This window comes from Capricornis sumatraensis, chromosome 2, assembly GCF_032405125.1.
Source record: "Capricornis sumatraensis isolate serow.1 chromosome 2, serow.2, whole genome shotgun sequence".
NCBI classification, from domain to species: Eukaryota; Metazoa; Chordata; class Mammalia; order Artiodactyla; family Bovidae; genus Capricornis; species Capricornis sumatraensis.
This window is the reverse complement of record NC_091070.1, coordinates 55,252,410-55,265,106: the sequence shown is the minus strand read 5'-3', so window position 1 is coordinate 55,265,106 and position 12,697 is coordinate 55,252,410. Positions and strand designations below refer to the sequence as shown.

General features: G+C 42.2%; 1 protein-coding gene across 1 annotated transcript in view; it reads right to left on the bottom strand.

Annotated features, from left to right (window-relative positions):
* TLN2 (talin 2) overlaps positions 1-11,681 on the bottom strand; it is a 208,630-nt gene extending 196,949 nt beyond the window's left edge. The window contains exons 1-6 of the mRNA XM_068964068.1: positions 11,546-11,681; positions 9,162-9,259; positions 7,595-7,724; positions 6,537-6,689; positions 4,606-4,748; positions 2,886-3,013 (exon numbers count right to left, since the gene is read on the bottom strand). Coding sequence (XP_068820169.1) covers positions 2,886-3,013; positions 4,606-4,748; positions 6,537-6,689; positions 7,595-7,724; positions 9,162-9,259; positions 11,546-11,681 — 788 coding nt within the window. The remainder of the gene's footprint in view (positions 1-2,885; positions 3,014-4,605; positions 4,749-6,536; positions 6,690-7,594; positions 7,725-9,161; positions 9,260-11,545) is intronic.
* Between the last annotated feature and the right edge of the window lie 1,016 nt (positions 11,682-12,697).

The following is a 12,697-nucleotide window of genomic DNA, read 5'->3' as shown; positions in this document are numbered from 1 at the left end:
TGTGACCTCGCTGTTTTGTTTAAAAGGAGATGAATATTCTCAGGCAAGTTTTTACCTGTAATGTGTGTGCAATAATATACACAATTAAACATCTACATTAAATAAAAATGCCTCATTACCTAGACTAAACTTGGCCTAATTAAAGAGTAAATCAAATTCATGAGAAAAATAATTTCTATGAGGCACAATAAGCTTGTTTTAATCTGGAACCTGAGTAAGGATACATATACCACTAGAGTCCTGAGCTTTATACCATAATCTCAGAAACAGGAAAGCTGAACACAGTTGCTTAACCTTGGTGACCTCACATTACTAAGGGAAAGTACATCTTTATTTAATACAGTGTAGGTGTGCCACATTCAATGGCCCATAAGTCCCAGGAGACAGTGTATGAGCAATACCAGTGCTCTGATACTGCATGTAATCCACACACAAGCAGTTGGTGGTGTGATGACACTCACTGGGATGTAATAGGCACAACTTGTAACAGAGCAAAGAGACCAAAGAATCCTGTGATCACATTTTAAAGTACTTTCCTAACCTTGCTGCACACTGGGAGACCAGTGAAGGGGGCAACTTTGCCCTCCAAGTAGACATCTGTTTGTAACAAAATGTAAATCCCAATGTGAGGAGTCAGAAGCTACCTGCAGAAAAAGTCTGTGTAACCATGGACAAGCCACTTCCCCTCTCTGCTGCTTCTTCTGCGTCCATAGCATAAAATACACTGCTTGTTCAGTTCACAAGTAGGCCCTGAGGATAATCTGTCCAAAAGCCCCAGAGAAAAGGCATAAATAAAATGACCAGGGTAGCATCATTTGAGGTACCCAATAAAAGGCTGAATTTGGATCACCTTCTGATCAGGGCCACACAGGCTCACAGGTATGAAAGCTTAAAAACTAAACATGTAAAACTTTTTGGTTCATAAATCTCTTCACTTTCTCCCATGCTTCATCAGTCACTCAAAGAAACAAAACACATTTCCTCCCTCCGGGGCTTAATTCTTTGTGTAGTCAGTTTCCGTGGCCATAATCCATAGGTTTATGATACCAAATGTATCTGAGGGACCAACTGTGAGGGCAGAATATGGGAGGGTGAGAGTAACTAAAAGCTTGTGTGCACGTGGTTTTCTGGAAGGCATCTGAGGTATAAGCACAGAGAAAGGCAGATTTCCAAGGCTCCTGCAGGAAGGAAGTCAGACCAACTGGATACAAGTGGCCCTGAGGACCTTGGCCAAATGACTCATTTGGAGGATGCAGAACAAAGTCAATGACAGGACCTGCTTAGAGCGTCTCAGACTCAAGGTCGCTATGCAGAATACTGTAGGACAAAGCATCACTTTGGAAGGGCTCCCTGGGATTCATCAACCCAAGGGGAGAGTTTTTCTTTTTTTAATAACAGCTCAGTTTAGACCCAACAGCACATGGCCGAGGCATTCTCTGCCACCCGGAGAGAAGGGCATGTGCTGGTCCCAGTTACTTTCCACCAAAGCAAAAGTGAGGTTAGGGGCCAAATACGCAGTTGTTATTGTCTCCTTTCAATACACTCAGATACAATATGATGAATGACCTACTTAATGCACCTCACACTGGTGTATCCTATAGAAAAGATGATGCCTACCCACCCCAGTCGGCATTCCTGTCAGGTCCCCACTTGCAAAGCCTCTACAAAAGCTCACTCTAGGTGAGAGGATGATTTTGACCAGGTTAAGACATCCTGTTGTGATATTTTTGGCTCAGCCAAATATTTCATCGGATCTAAGAGGAAGTGGAAGAGAGAAAAAAAAAAGTGGGGGGAACCAGATAAAGGAAAGAAATATTATCAGAGAAAGAAAGAGACAAAATCCTCGGAGAAGCCCAGGCCAAACCAGAGGGGAAGATGAGCTCTGACAAACAGCTGCCTACACATGGTGAGGCTTGTCTGCTGGACATCTCTAGGAAACCCAGTCCTAAGGCCCATGTTCAGTGGGGCCGTGATGAATCTGGAGGGTTAGCTTTCTCTTGAACCCATAAGTGTTGAGCCAGAAAAATCACCCCCATCATTTCATAAAAGCAAACCAAAGACCAGATGTGTGGGAAGTGTAGAGCCAGTATTTAAAAATATATACATCACACCTTTTCAGAGCAGTGACAATATTATACTAAGTGATGTGAAACTCTCTCTTTTATACTCTGTTGTTCTAATACTGGAGTCTTTAAAAGAAACGCAACATGACAAAATGCTGCCCCATATGAAGAAGTAATATTGTAAAGAGCAGAGATTTCAGAAGATGGGAAAACTGAGTATCTCAGTTCTAGAGATAACCTGGATCAGGGGTCCCCAACCTCTGGTACTGGGTCCATGGCCTGTTAGGAACTGGGCTACATAGCAAGAAGTGAGCAGTGATAGCTGCTCCCTATGGCTGCCATTACCGTCTGAGCTCCGTCTCCTGTCAGATCAGCAGTGGCTGATTCTCATACCAAATTCTCATACATCACAATGTAATATAATAGAAATAAAGCACACAATAAATGTAAAGTGTTTGAATCATCCTGAAGCCATCCCCCACTACTTTGTTCCTGGGAAAATTATCTTCCATGAAATTGGCCCCAGGTGCCAAAAGGTTGGGGACCACTGCCTTAGACAACAGCTTGGAGGGGTACTGCAGACCCTGTGGTCCAGAGGAAAACACACCCTGCCCAAAAGTGGAACAAGCCATCTTCATAGTCATCCCAACACTGAATTTCTAGGCCCCTTGCTTTCTCCAAGGCCCACAAATGTCATCATATATTGAATCAAGTAAAAGATATCAGTCTCACAACTGACCGAAACTAGTGTGTATGTTGCATAACAAGCTCAAAAATAAATAGTGAAAACAAGAGAAAAAAGAAAACCAAATGGTCATTTACTCTAAGAATCCAGGCTTGTGTTTATGCTCCACATGAGGTCCGAATTGAATCTGGGCTTGAAATCCACCAAACTCACATGCTTTCTCGAAGGAGACAGGGTGGGAGCCATTCAGGATATCATCCCGAGCCTGCAACACAAGAGGAAGCAAGAAGCATCAGGAGCTTGGGGGGACCAACACAATTTCTCTAGTGCCATGCTCCTGGCACCCAAGCCTACCCTCGCTGGGGAAATGAGGGGAAGCGTGCCAGCCAACCCAGAGTGAGGCATTCATTCAGGACGCTGTGAGCGACTGCAGCGCCGCAGAATTAATGCTAAGGGAAAACAAGTCCATGCTCAAATTGCCTATGGATGGAGGGAATCAGCAATGCCCAGTATATTAAAACTAAAGCTTGAGTGCAATCTAGGGAGGTAGAAGTGATTGTGAAAAATAAAGGGGCAAAGGGAAATCCTTGTATAATGACCAGATTCATAGGGGACAGAAATGCAATAGATTTTTATGACCCTAAGTGATAAAGTTAATAGAAGAATTACCTAGAAGTAAAATCAACCCAATCCTCACCCCAAGATAAACAGAACAGACAAGCACTCAGTACTGCAGACATCTGGGTGAAATGATAAGCAAATACACAGCCCAGGAATCAGGAAGGCACTGCACTTGAAATCTTTCTCCTGTTTCCTGACCCCTCACTTGTGTTGCTATTTATTGTCTTTCCTTTCTCTAGCTAAATGACCCCCAGAACACTTTCAGATGTACACTCTGACCTATGGCCCTGAGCCTTAAACCAACAAGCATTTTCTTATTGTCTGGATCTCTCTCTCCCTTCTGGCCTACCAGCCTCATTTCTCCAAGCCCTTCCTCCATCCACTAACTTGGGGGCCAGCAAAGTTTTCCTGTAAAATTCCAGAGAGTAAACAAATTACATCTTCTGGGCCATGGGTCTCTGTCTCTACTGAACTCTGCCGTCAGAATAAGAATGCTGCCACTGACAATACGTAGACAATTATGTGATCAAGAAGAGTATTTACCAATGTGCGATATGAGATGTGGTTCCAATAAAACTTTAACATTTATAAATACAGGCAACACCATGGCTGCATTTTGCTGACCCTCCCCCTCCCACATTATTTCTATGAGCCAACAGGTTGATAAGTAAAAGGAGAGGAAAGGGAAGGAACACAGGGAAGAATGGAAGAAGTAAGAGAGGAAGGAAGATGTTTTCCTTGAGCCAACAGAAGTCTTCAGGACTGTCTACTCAAAGCCCACATCTTACGTACTGGGTAACTGCAACTCAGGTGAATCAAATGATTCATCTGAGTTTAAACAGTTGGTTAATGGTAAAAATTTAAAATGTTATTGAGAGAATATCTTTCAGTTAATGAGAAATACTGATTTTCTGACGAATATCCACCCTTGTTTTCTAGATGTGAGGTAAGAAAGCAGTAGTACATGTGAATGGTGAGCCAGCAATTTCCCGCAAAGCCAGGAGACAGAGAGAGACTGCAGTGGCACCAGGACCCCCGCTGGGAAGCCAACCAAAGCCCCTCTCAGGATGGCTGGCAGCTCACAGTGGACGTCAACCTGCACCATCACTCAACATGATTGAAGAGAGAACGTCACAGACAGGGCAAGAACCAGAGCCCAGTTGCTGCCCTCCACCAGCCACAGCCGGAGTTCTGGAAAGCTCACCAACCTCAGGGTCTGAGCATTCGATACTGTACCTGAACATAGAGCAAGTTCAGCTGCACGGGGTCTCTTGAGTCCACATTCTGATCAGAGTAAAAGAACTTCCGTCTAAGCAGCAGTGTTTCATTTTCATCTACTCCTTGTTCTCTGAATGTTCGGCTGTGATCCAGCCAATTTACTGCAACGCAAGATGACATATGAAAGAACTGTGTCTACTTTTCCTCTTAGTTCAAGGGGATTAACCAAAACAGCAGCATGATGCAGATGTGGATTTTTAATATGCTCGTATCCAGTTATAGCTGCTCCTTAGATTAAATCTGAGCTCTTTAACTTGGCAAAGTAATTGGAGGCATACTGCATGACATATGAAAAAGCAAATGACAGAGAAGTTCATGGCTATTCCTAAGTTAGTAAAACCCTACAATGAATTTATAACATGCCGATTCCTTGAGTGGAGGAAGAAACAAGGAAAACAGTGCTTTAAGCCAAGACAATCAAGTCTGCATTTTCTTTTAAGTCAAGACTGGTCTTTACTCTGATCAGGTGAAATAATTTATAAACTCTGAGCATAGTGAGTTACTACCCTTGACCTTAGGCAGAAAAGAGGAGGAAACTGGAAGTAATGGGACCAGGAGAGGAGAGGACACTGAGGGGTAGGGGAGGGCAGAACCCTGCACATGGCCCACCAGTAATCTCACTCATTTAGAAAATACTGGCCTGATACCTAGATGCATGGGGATGGATCGTTCCTCTACGCTTCCCACAGCTCTCATTCCTACACTCTTCCCCAGGCTTAACACACACACACATACTGAGAGCAAGTATTTATTAACAAGCTTTGACTTTAGCACCGGGAATGTATCGAATGGACCTCCTCTCCCACACTAGCCCAGAGAGCAACATGCACAGTATAATCCTCAGGATTTGTCTACCAAGGTCTCACCTGCAAAGAAGCATGCAACTGGAAATTGAATGAGGCAAAAAGAAAAAAAAAAAAAAGAGAGAGAGAGACTGGAGAAAGGGTCAGAGGAAATGAAAGTCCCACTGAAGTCCAACGAACATAAGGACAAGGATGACATCTTCTCAATGCAACAGCAAGAGAAAGAGCAATGAAAGAAAGTAAGAAGTTGGGAAGGTCTGAGTGAAAAGTGCATAAAGTATGATCCTTCTGGGAAGGTGTGTTGGGGAGATGTCAGCCAGTGCACAAAACACAGGCTCTGGGGACACATGGTATACACATACTTGTTTTTCTGTATATTAACTCTGTAGCCATAAAAAAGGATTTTCCTGTGGTGGAATTATATTACTATTTTGTAACCCCTAAGGAAATAATGGATCGAGGCAATAGTCATCCAAGGCTGTTAACGTCACAAAAAAGGAAACAATCAAATTCAGCTTCCCAATGGACGTACCACACAGGAGTCACTATTCTTAAACACAGATACACATATCTGATCAAGCCTCCAGAACTCAGGAATTAAAAGGGACATATGAACATGTTAGATGACACTGCAGGCATCTAACAATATGCAGAATGTAGAAAATTTTATACAAGTAACAATCCAGGTTTTTCCCCTCAATAATTACAAGGCAAAAAAAAAAAGAGAGAGAGAGAGAGAGAGATGGAAAGAAAGCCTTGGGACTAAAAGAGTTAAACAGCCTTTCATCCAAGCTTATTTGGACCCTAGTTCAAACTACTAACAAAAAAGCTTTTTTTAGAAGGCAACAGAGAAACTGTAAACATGAATATATTTAACATTAAAAGATTACCTTTTAGGTGTGAAATGCTATTATCACTTTTTTCCCCCTTAAGGGTCTTTTTCTTTTAGTGACATAGACCCAAATATTCATAAATGAAATAAAACAAAGGAATAAAGACCCCTGTTCTGGACCATACAAATTATGGGAGAGGAGAGAGGCCGGGCAGCCCACGTGCCCACATCACACTTCCTCCCTGGACACTCACAGTCGTCATCCGTGTGAAGCTTGGCCTTCAGCTTCTCCATCTTCCTCTCATCTCTTAACAGTGTCCTGTCTTTTTTTAGCGTACCCGTCCCTTCTTCTTTCTTTTCTTCAATTGTTTCTTGGATTAAAGAGTATTCTTCATAGTTTGTAATTCCTAAAATTATCAATGAGTTTATCAATTAGATTAGTGACTACATTGCTATCAGTCCCTTTCGTCCTGGGGCCTGTAATACTCCAAGGAGTCCCTGAGAATGAAGGACAGAAAGAAGCCTTGCCAAGGTGGAAGGTCAGGGTCACTCCAGGGAGCACGCATCAAGTAACTGGCCACAAAGGAGGGTCCTCCACTAGTTAAGTCACATTCCAACGTCATGCTAAAGTCTCCTGAGTAATTTTTGAGTAATAAGAACAAAGAAATAGAACAGAGGAAGGTAACACAATGTCAAACAAGCAGTGTCTGAAGGACCTGGGCTTCATTTTCATGATGAGAAAAATAAGACAGGAAAGGCCACTTTCTTCACATACTCAAGCCGGTTCATATAGTGCAACATCTGTAAGACGTTACCAAAAACCAAACGAACATTTTGGCCAACCCAATAGAAAGGAGACAGACTTGTTCTTTGAGGAGACGAACAGAAGCAAGGTCGGGGCGGGGGGTGGGGGGGGGGGAGTGCGGGCAATGTCTAATATGATTGTATAGGCTGTCCCCATGAGTCTTTAGGAGGTAATGGGAGTCAGTGATGCTTAGACAGAATCTCCCAGTCATGGGTGGGTGTCTGAACCATATGATTTCAGAAACATTATTTTCAACTGGAGAATTCATTTTATTTTGAAAGGGAAATAAAAGCTCTCACTTGTGACTCAGAGAGACGCTTAAGTGTTTACAATACCAGTTAGCCGGTTTGCAAATCAGGAAAAGGAACACACTCTCTTGGGATTGCGCCAAAGTCAATGTGTTATGATATGTTTAAAATTGCCTAGACACCCAAAGTGGGTGAAAAAAGGAGAGGCATGTTATTAAAAACAAAGCAAAATCCAGAAGCTTGGCATGTGAACGCTCACCTATCCTGCTGCAGATAGTAACCAGGAGTTCCCCAACCGTCTTGGAGTCGTCCACCATCACCGTTTTCACGGATCCATCGAGCATCCGAATTTTCTGAGGTCTCTGTTTCTTTTTATATTCCAAAATATCCTAGAGCAAAATCATGCAAATATTTCATGTTGCCTGGGAAATTAGTTAATAAACTTGGGCACTTCTCTTTAATAAAAGAATTTTCCCTAGCTCCCTCTGATTCCCTCCTAATTTTTCACAAGATTTTTGCCACTAATACAGAATCTCCAATGCTAAACTGCTTACATAAAGATTTCTTTAAAATCTGATAGTAAAATTGCACCCCCAGAAGTACTACTTATAGCTCACAGTTACTGAAAACTAACCTCTATAAAGTCAAAGTAGCCTATGTCCTTCTGAAAGGCTGAGAATGATCTGTTGTAATGAGAATTAGCAAAGGAAAATGCCTACTTGTTTTTTGAAAAGATTTTGCTTCTCCAATGGTCTCTTACACAGTAATAAGCGATTTGTATACATATGTCATAAAAGACATAAATAACGCCCCCATAATTCTTCATGTAATGGTATATCACCGTAAAAGTGGTTTTCACTATAATGACAAAACCAAAAAGGTAATAAGTTTGAGAGTTATGTCTAAATAAGAGACCTCTTTACTACACTTCTTAAAAATAGAACTATGGAAGGAAAATTAACTGGCACCTCATACTTCACTCTCATTTATGGAATATTGACTAATCTGATACTTCTATTCTGCACATCAAAATCCAGTATATCTCAGAAGTTTGACTAATCTGATATGTCTATTCTGTACATCAAAACCCAGCATATCTCAGAAGTTAAGTTGAACAGAATATAACACGTTAAAAAAAAATTGAAGTATAGTTGATTTACACATTGTATTTGTTTCAGGTATACAGCAAAGTGATTCAGTTACAAACGTACATTTTTTCAGGGCATCTTCCATTATATGTTATTATATGATAATGAATGTGGTTTCCTGTTACTCATTACTTTTTACTCATTATTTCTTCCTACTTCCACAACACAACCATTTTTGTTGTTAATATTACTGATAGTGATTAAACACAGCTAATATGAACTTTTTATAAAACCAAAAACACTGGTTATGATTTAACCTCTGACAATCTTTACGATTGATAGATAGATTGACAGCTTGATAGATAGAATGAACAACTTTTTTGTTCCCTCTGGATCCTTACTTTCTATCACCAGTCACCAGGGATCTTCCTACATACTTAGAGGAAAATGCTCTATTTCATAACTACCAAAGTCCAACAAATGTTGAAATAGCTTAAAATCATAGCCTCATGCTGCTTTAATTACTCTGTGAAGTTTCAAGAATTTGGACTGTTGATATTTCCTATCACTAACCTGGACAGACTTTACAAAATACATTACATCAAAACTATTAAACAATGCTCTGAAATCAAAATAGATTTTCCAATCTCTCCTTTTCTTTGAAGCATAATCATGTTGCCTTCCATGGAAGGCCTAGGAAGAAAGTGATGAAAAATCAAAGAAAGATCAACAGCATACCCCATTTCTCAACATGTAGTAATCCAGTGTTCTGCCTGCTTCCAGCCAAATTCCTTTCCTGGGGTCTTCATCCGAGAGAAATAGCCCATAGTCCGAAGCTGGAGGAAAAATAGAAGGAAAAATAAAAGGGAAAGTGATGATGAACCCATCACTGACTTCCAGGCCCTTAAATCTGCTGACTTGGCAGGATGGGGGGTGGGGCTGGGGGAGGCAGTCTCCTTCATCAGAGAAATACTTCATTCTCCAAACATGAGCAGCCTCTGGACTAAAACAGATTGAGAAGAATAAGAGCTGAGCTGCAAAACCAGCACCCACATATGAGGTTCAGATTTCTTAAAACCAGTGGGCAGTAGGTATGTCTAAAATTTAGGGAAATGCCAGAAAAAAAGCAGTCTAAATTTCTTGTTACTGAACTGGGCTTTTGTTTCCTACCATGTGCTTTAAAAGTCAGGCCAAGAACTTATGAGAGACTATGGAAATAATCACTCAAGTCCAAGGCCACTCAGGTAAAGAGGGGCTGATGGAGACTTTATACTTGGCATAATCCTTCCATCACCCCCACATGGCATTACAAAATAAAAGATAGAGTTCCCATGAGGTGAAGTCTCTGCTCCCCATACCATCAAATTATGAGTAAAGTTGGAGAGTTAAACCTTGTGTTCTTCACAGAAATCCCTTAATTTAACCCAGGAAGTACAAGATGGTGGAGGCAGGAGGAAAGTGGTATCATTTCCTGTCTCAAAAGCAGAGACATTACTTTGCCGACTAAGGTCCATCTAGTCAAGGCTATGATTTTTCCTGTGGTCATGTATGGATGTGGGAGTTGGACTGTGAAGAAGGCTGAGCACCGAAGAATTGATGCTTTTGAACTGTGGTGTTGGAGAAGACTCTTGAGAGTCCCTTGGACTGCAAGGAGATCCAACCAGTCCATTCTGAAGGAGATCAGCCCTGGGATTCCTTTGGAAGGAATGATGCTGAAGCTGAAGCTCCAGTACTTTGGCCACCTCACGCGAAGAGTTGACTCATTGGAAAAGACTCTGATGCTGGGAGGGATTGAGGGCAGGAGGAGAAGGGGACGACAGAGGATGAGATGGCTGGATGGCATCACTGACTCGATGGACGTGCGTCTGAGTGAACTCTAGGAGTTGGTGATGGACAGGGAGGCCTGACGTGCTGCGATTCATGGGGTTGCAAAGAGTTGGACACGACTGAGTGACTGAACTGAACTGAACTGAACTGAACTGAACCCAGGAAGTACAAGATGGTGGAGGCAGGAGGAAAGCAGTAACATTTCCTGTCTCAAGATTTGTCTCTTCCTAAATGTGATTCAAGGAAACCTCAGAGACCCAGATGAGGGCCAGAGCTCCTGTTGTTTCTTAGAAAAACAACTGCAAGATCTATAAAGGTTTGTATCTTCACCAGAGCTTTATAGCAATCCAACTCAAACAAAGTTTAAAAAAGTCTGAGGATAAACAGTAACAGAAAAGTAAAAGCATCAGATATGATTGGATAACCAGAACTTGGGAACCTGGGCAAACTTTATTTTTTTGGGGGGGCGGGTAGGAGGGTTAATCTAGAAATAACAGTGTTTTGAATAATATAGACATTGCTTTTGGATGAAAAGATTTGTGGTTTTGTGAGTAACAGAACTTTTCAAGAAGACCCATGCCTAGCAATAACTGTCTTTGAATGTTTGATTTTCATGATTCCAATTTTTAAGGAAAGTTTTACTCCATTTTCACACTAAAGGCTTATGAATTCAGGAGTAACCTCAATTTCTTATGCATCAGTCAAACACTAAATAAAGGAAGGAAATGTAGAGAGAAGACAAAGGGAAATGGAAAATAAACTTGTATGACTGACTTGTTTAAACTCAGATTAACTGTGGTCAGTGGTTTAACCAAACATTAAACAAAACATGTATCACGATTTTTTTTTTTTAAGGTTTGAGATAAAGATTAGAAGCCCCTGCAAAGTACTTGAAATATGATGCTTGCCCTGGGTCCTGATGGGAGTTCCAGTCTTCTTCAGGCTGCTGGCAGTAGAAACAGTGAAACAGGGCTCAGGATACACAAAAGCAGTAACTGTTAGAGCAACTTCATCTGTACTCTACAGGCCTTTATACCAAAAAGTGATTTGTAAACTGCGGAACACGTTGCTGAAGTATGAAAGGGACATCATGATGATGCCAGTTCACTGGCAGAACCACAATGATGTCATTACAAGTTTTACATACGAGGCAAGTAAGGTCCAGGATAAGAATTACATTCGAAACATATACGCTAGCTGACCTGTGCACATATGCAGAGCCTCTGTTTCCTTAGCTACCAAGGGCAAAACATACAAACACACTTCAAGCAGCCAGCAAATAACCAATGACCTACCTTGGCCAGTTTGCGCCTCGGGCACCCTTTCTCGAATGACTCGACATGCATCGTACACAGCCGTGGATGGCTCAAACTGCATGGTCTTCACCACATTGCAGTGGCGGACACAAATCTTTAAGGACAGAGCCACCATTTTCCCAGGAGATTTGAGGACTCTCACTTAGAGTGTCTGGAAAACACAAAGGGACAAACTGTGACTTTCGTGATAACTGGCCAAAAAAAAGTTAGACCCTGAATCAACTTCAGGTTTAAAAATCTAAAAAGAATAAAATGGCAATTAAAGAGAAAGCTTTGGACAGAACTACGAATTAAAAAAATTTAGAATAAGACAGCAGCACACAGTCTTGGAGTTACCACAGCGTGGCAAGGAGAGCCTCCCAGAAGGAGGGAACTACAGGCGTTCACCAAGGCTCCTTCCTCAGGCTGCTCCCTACTTGGGGTTTATCCAAGTTTTAGTCAGTCATGTCCAACTCTTTGCAACCCCATGGAGTATATAGCCCACCAGGCTCCTCTGTTCATGGCAAGAATACTGGAGTGCGTAGCCACGTTCTCCTCCAGAGGATCTTCCCGACCCAGGGATCGAACCTGCATCTCCTGTATTACAGGCAGATTCTCTACCGTCTGAGGGACCGGGGAAGCTGTTGGGTTTTCCCAAGGGAGAGAGGAGTTTCCCAGGTGAATGTCCTTTAGCTGAGAGGCAGACCACCCACTGATGTCTCCTGTAGACACCTGTCAGTACCCTCAACCACAGGGCTCCCTCCCCAGCAGCTCCTGGGCACAGAGAAGGAGCACCTCTGCCCTCTGGGGGTGCTTCTCACAGCCAAACTGCACCAGGTCTGTACCAGAAGACTTGGCTTGTAGACCCAGACCCATCCCCAGGAGACAGCAACTGGCCACTCTGCTTCCATTTCCCCACAACAAGAGAGCTATGCTGTCTGCCCTGCATAATTCATAGAAGAACTATAATCCTGAGCGGACATCAATGCCAGGCCAACACACAGCCATCACTAATGAGGCCAGAGTGAGATATTTCAAACACTCAGTCTGCCAGGCGGCTTCACACTCTTCAGGGGTCTCAACGTAGAGAAAAAGATGATTTAGTTGTTCTTTCATTCAAACAAAAGCCTGGGATATTTTACTTCTTACCCA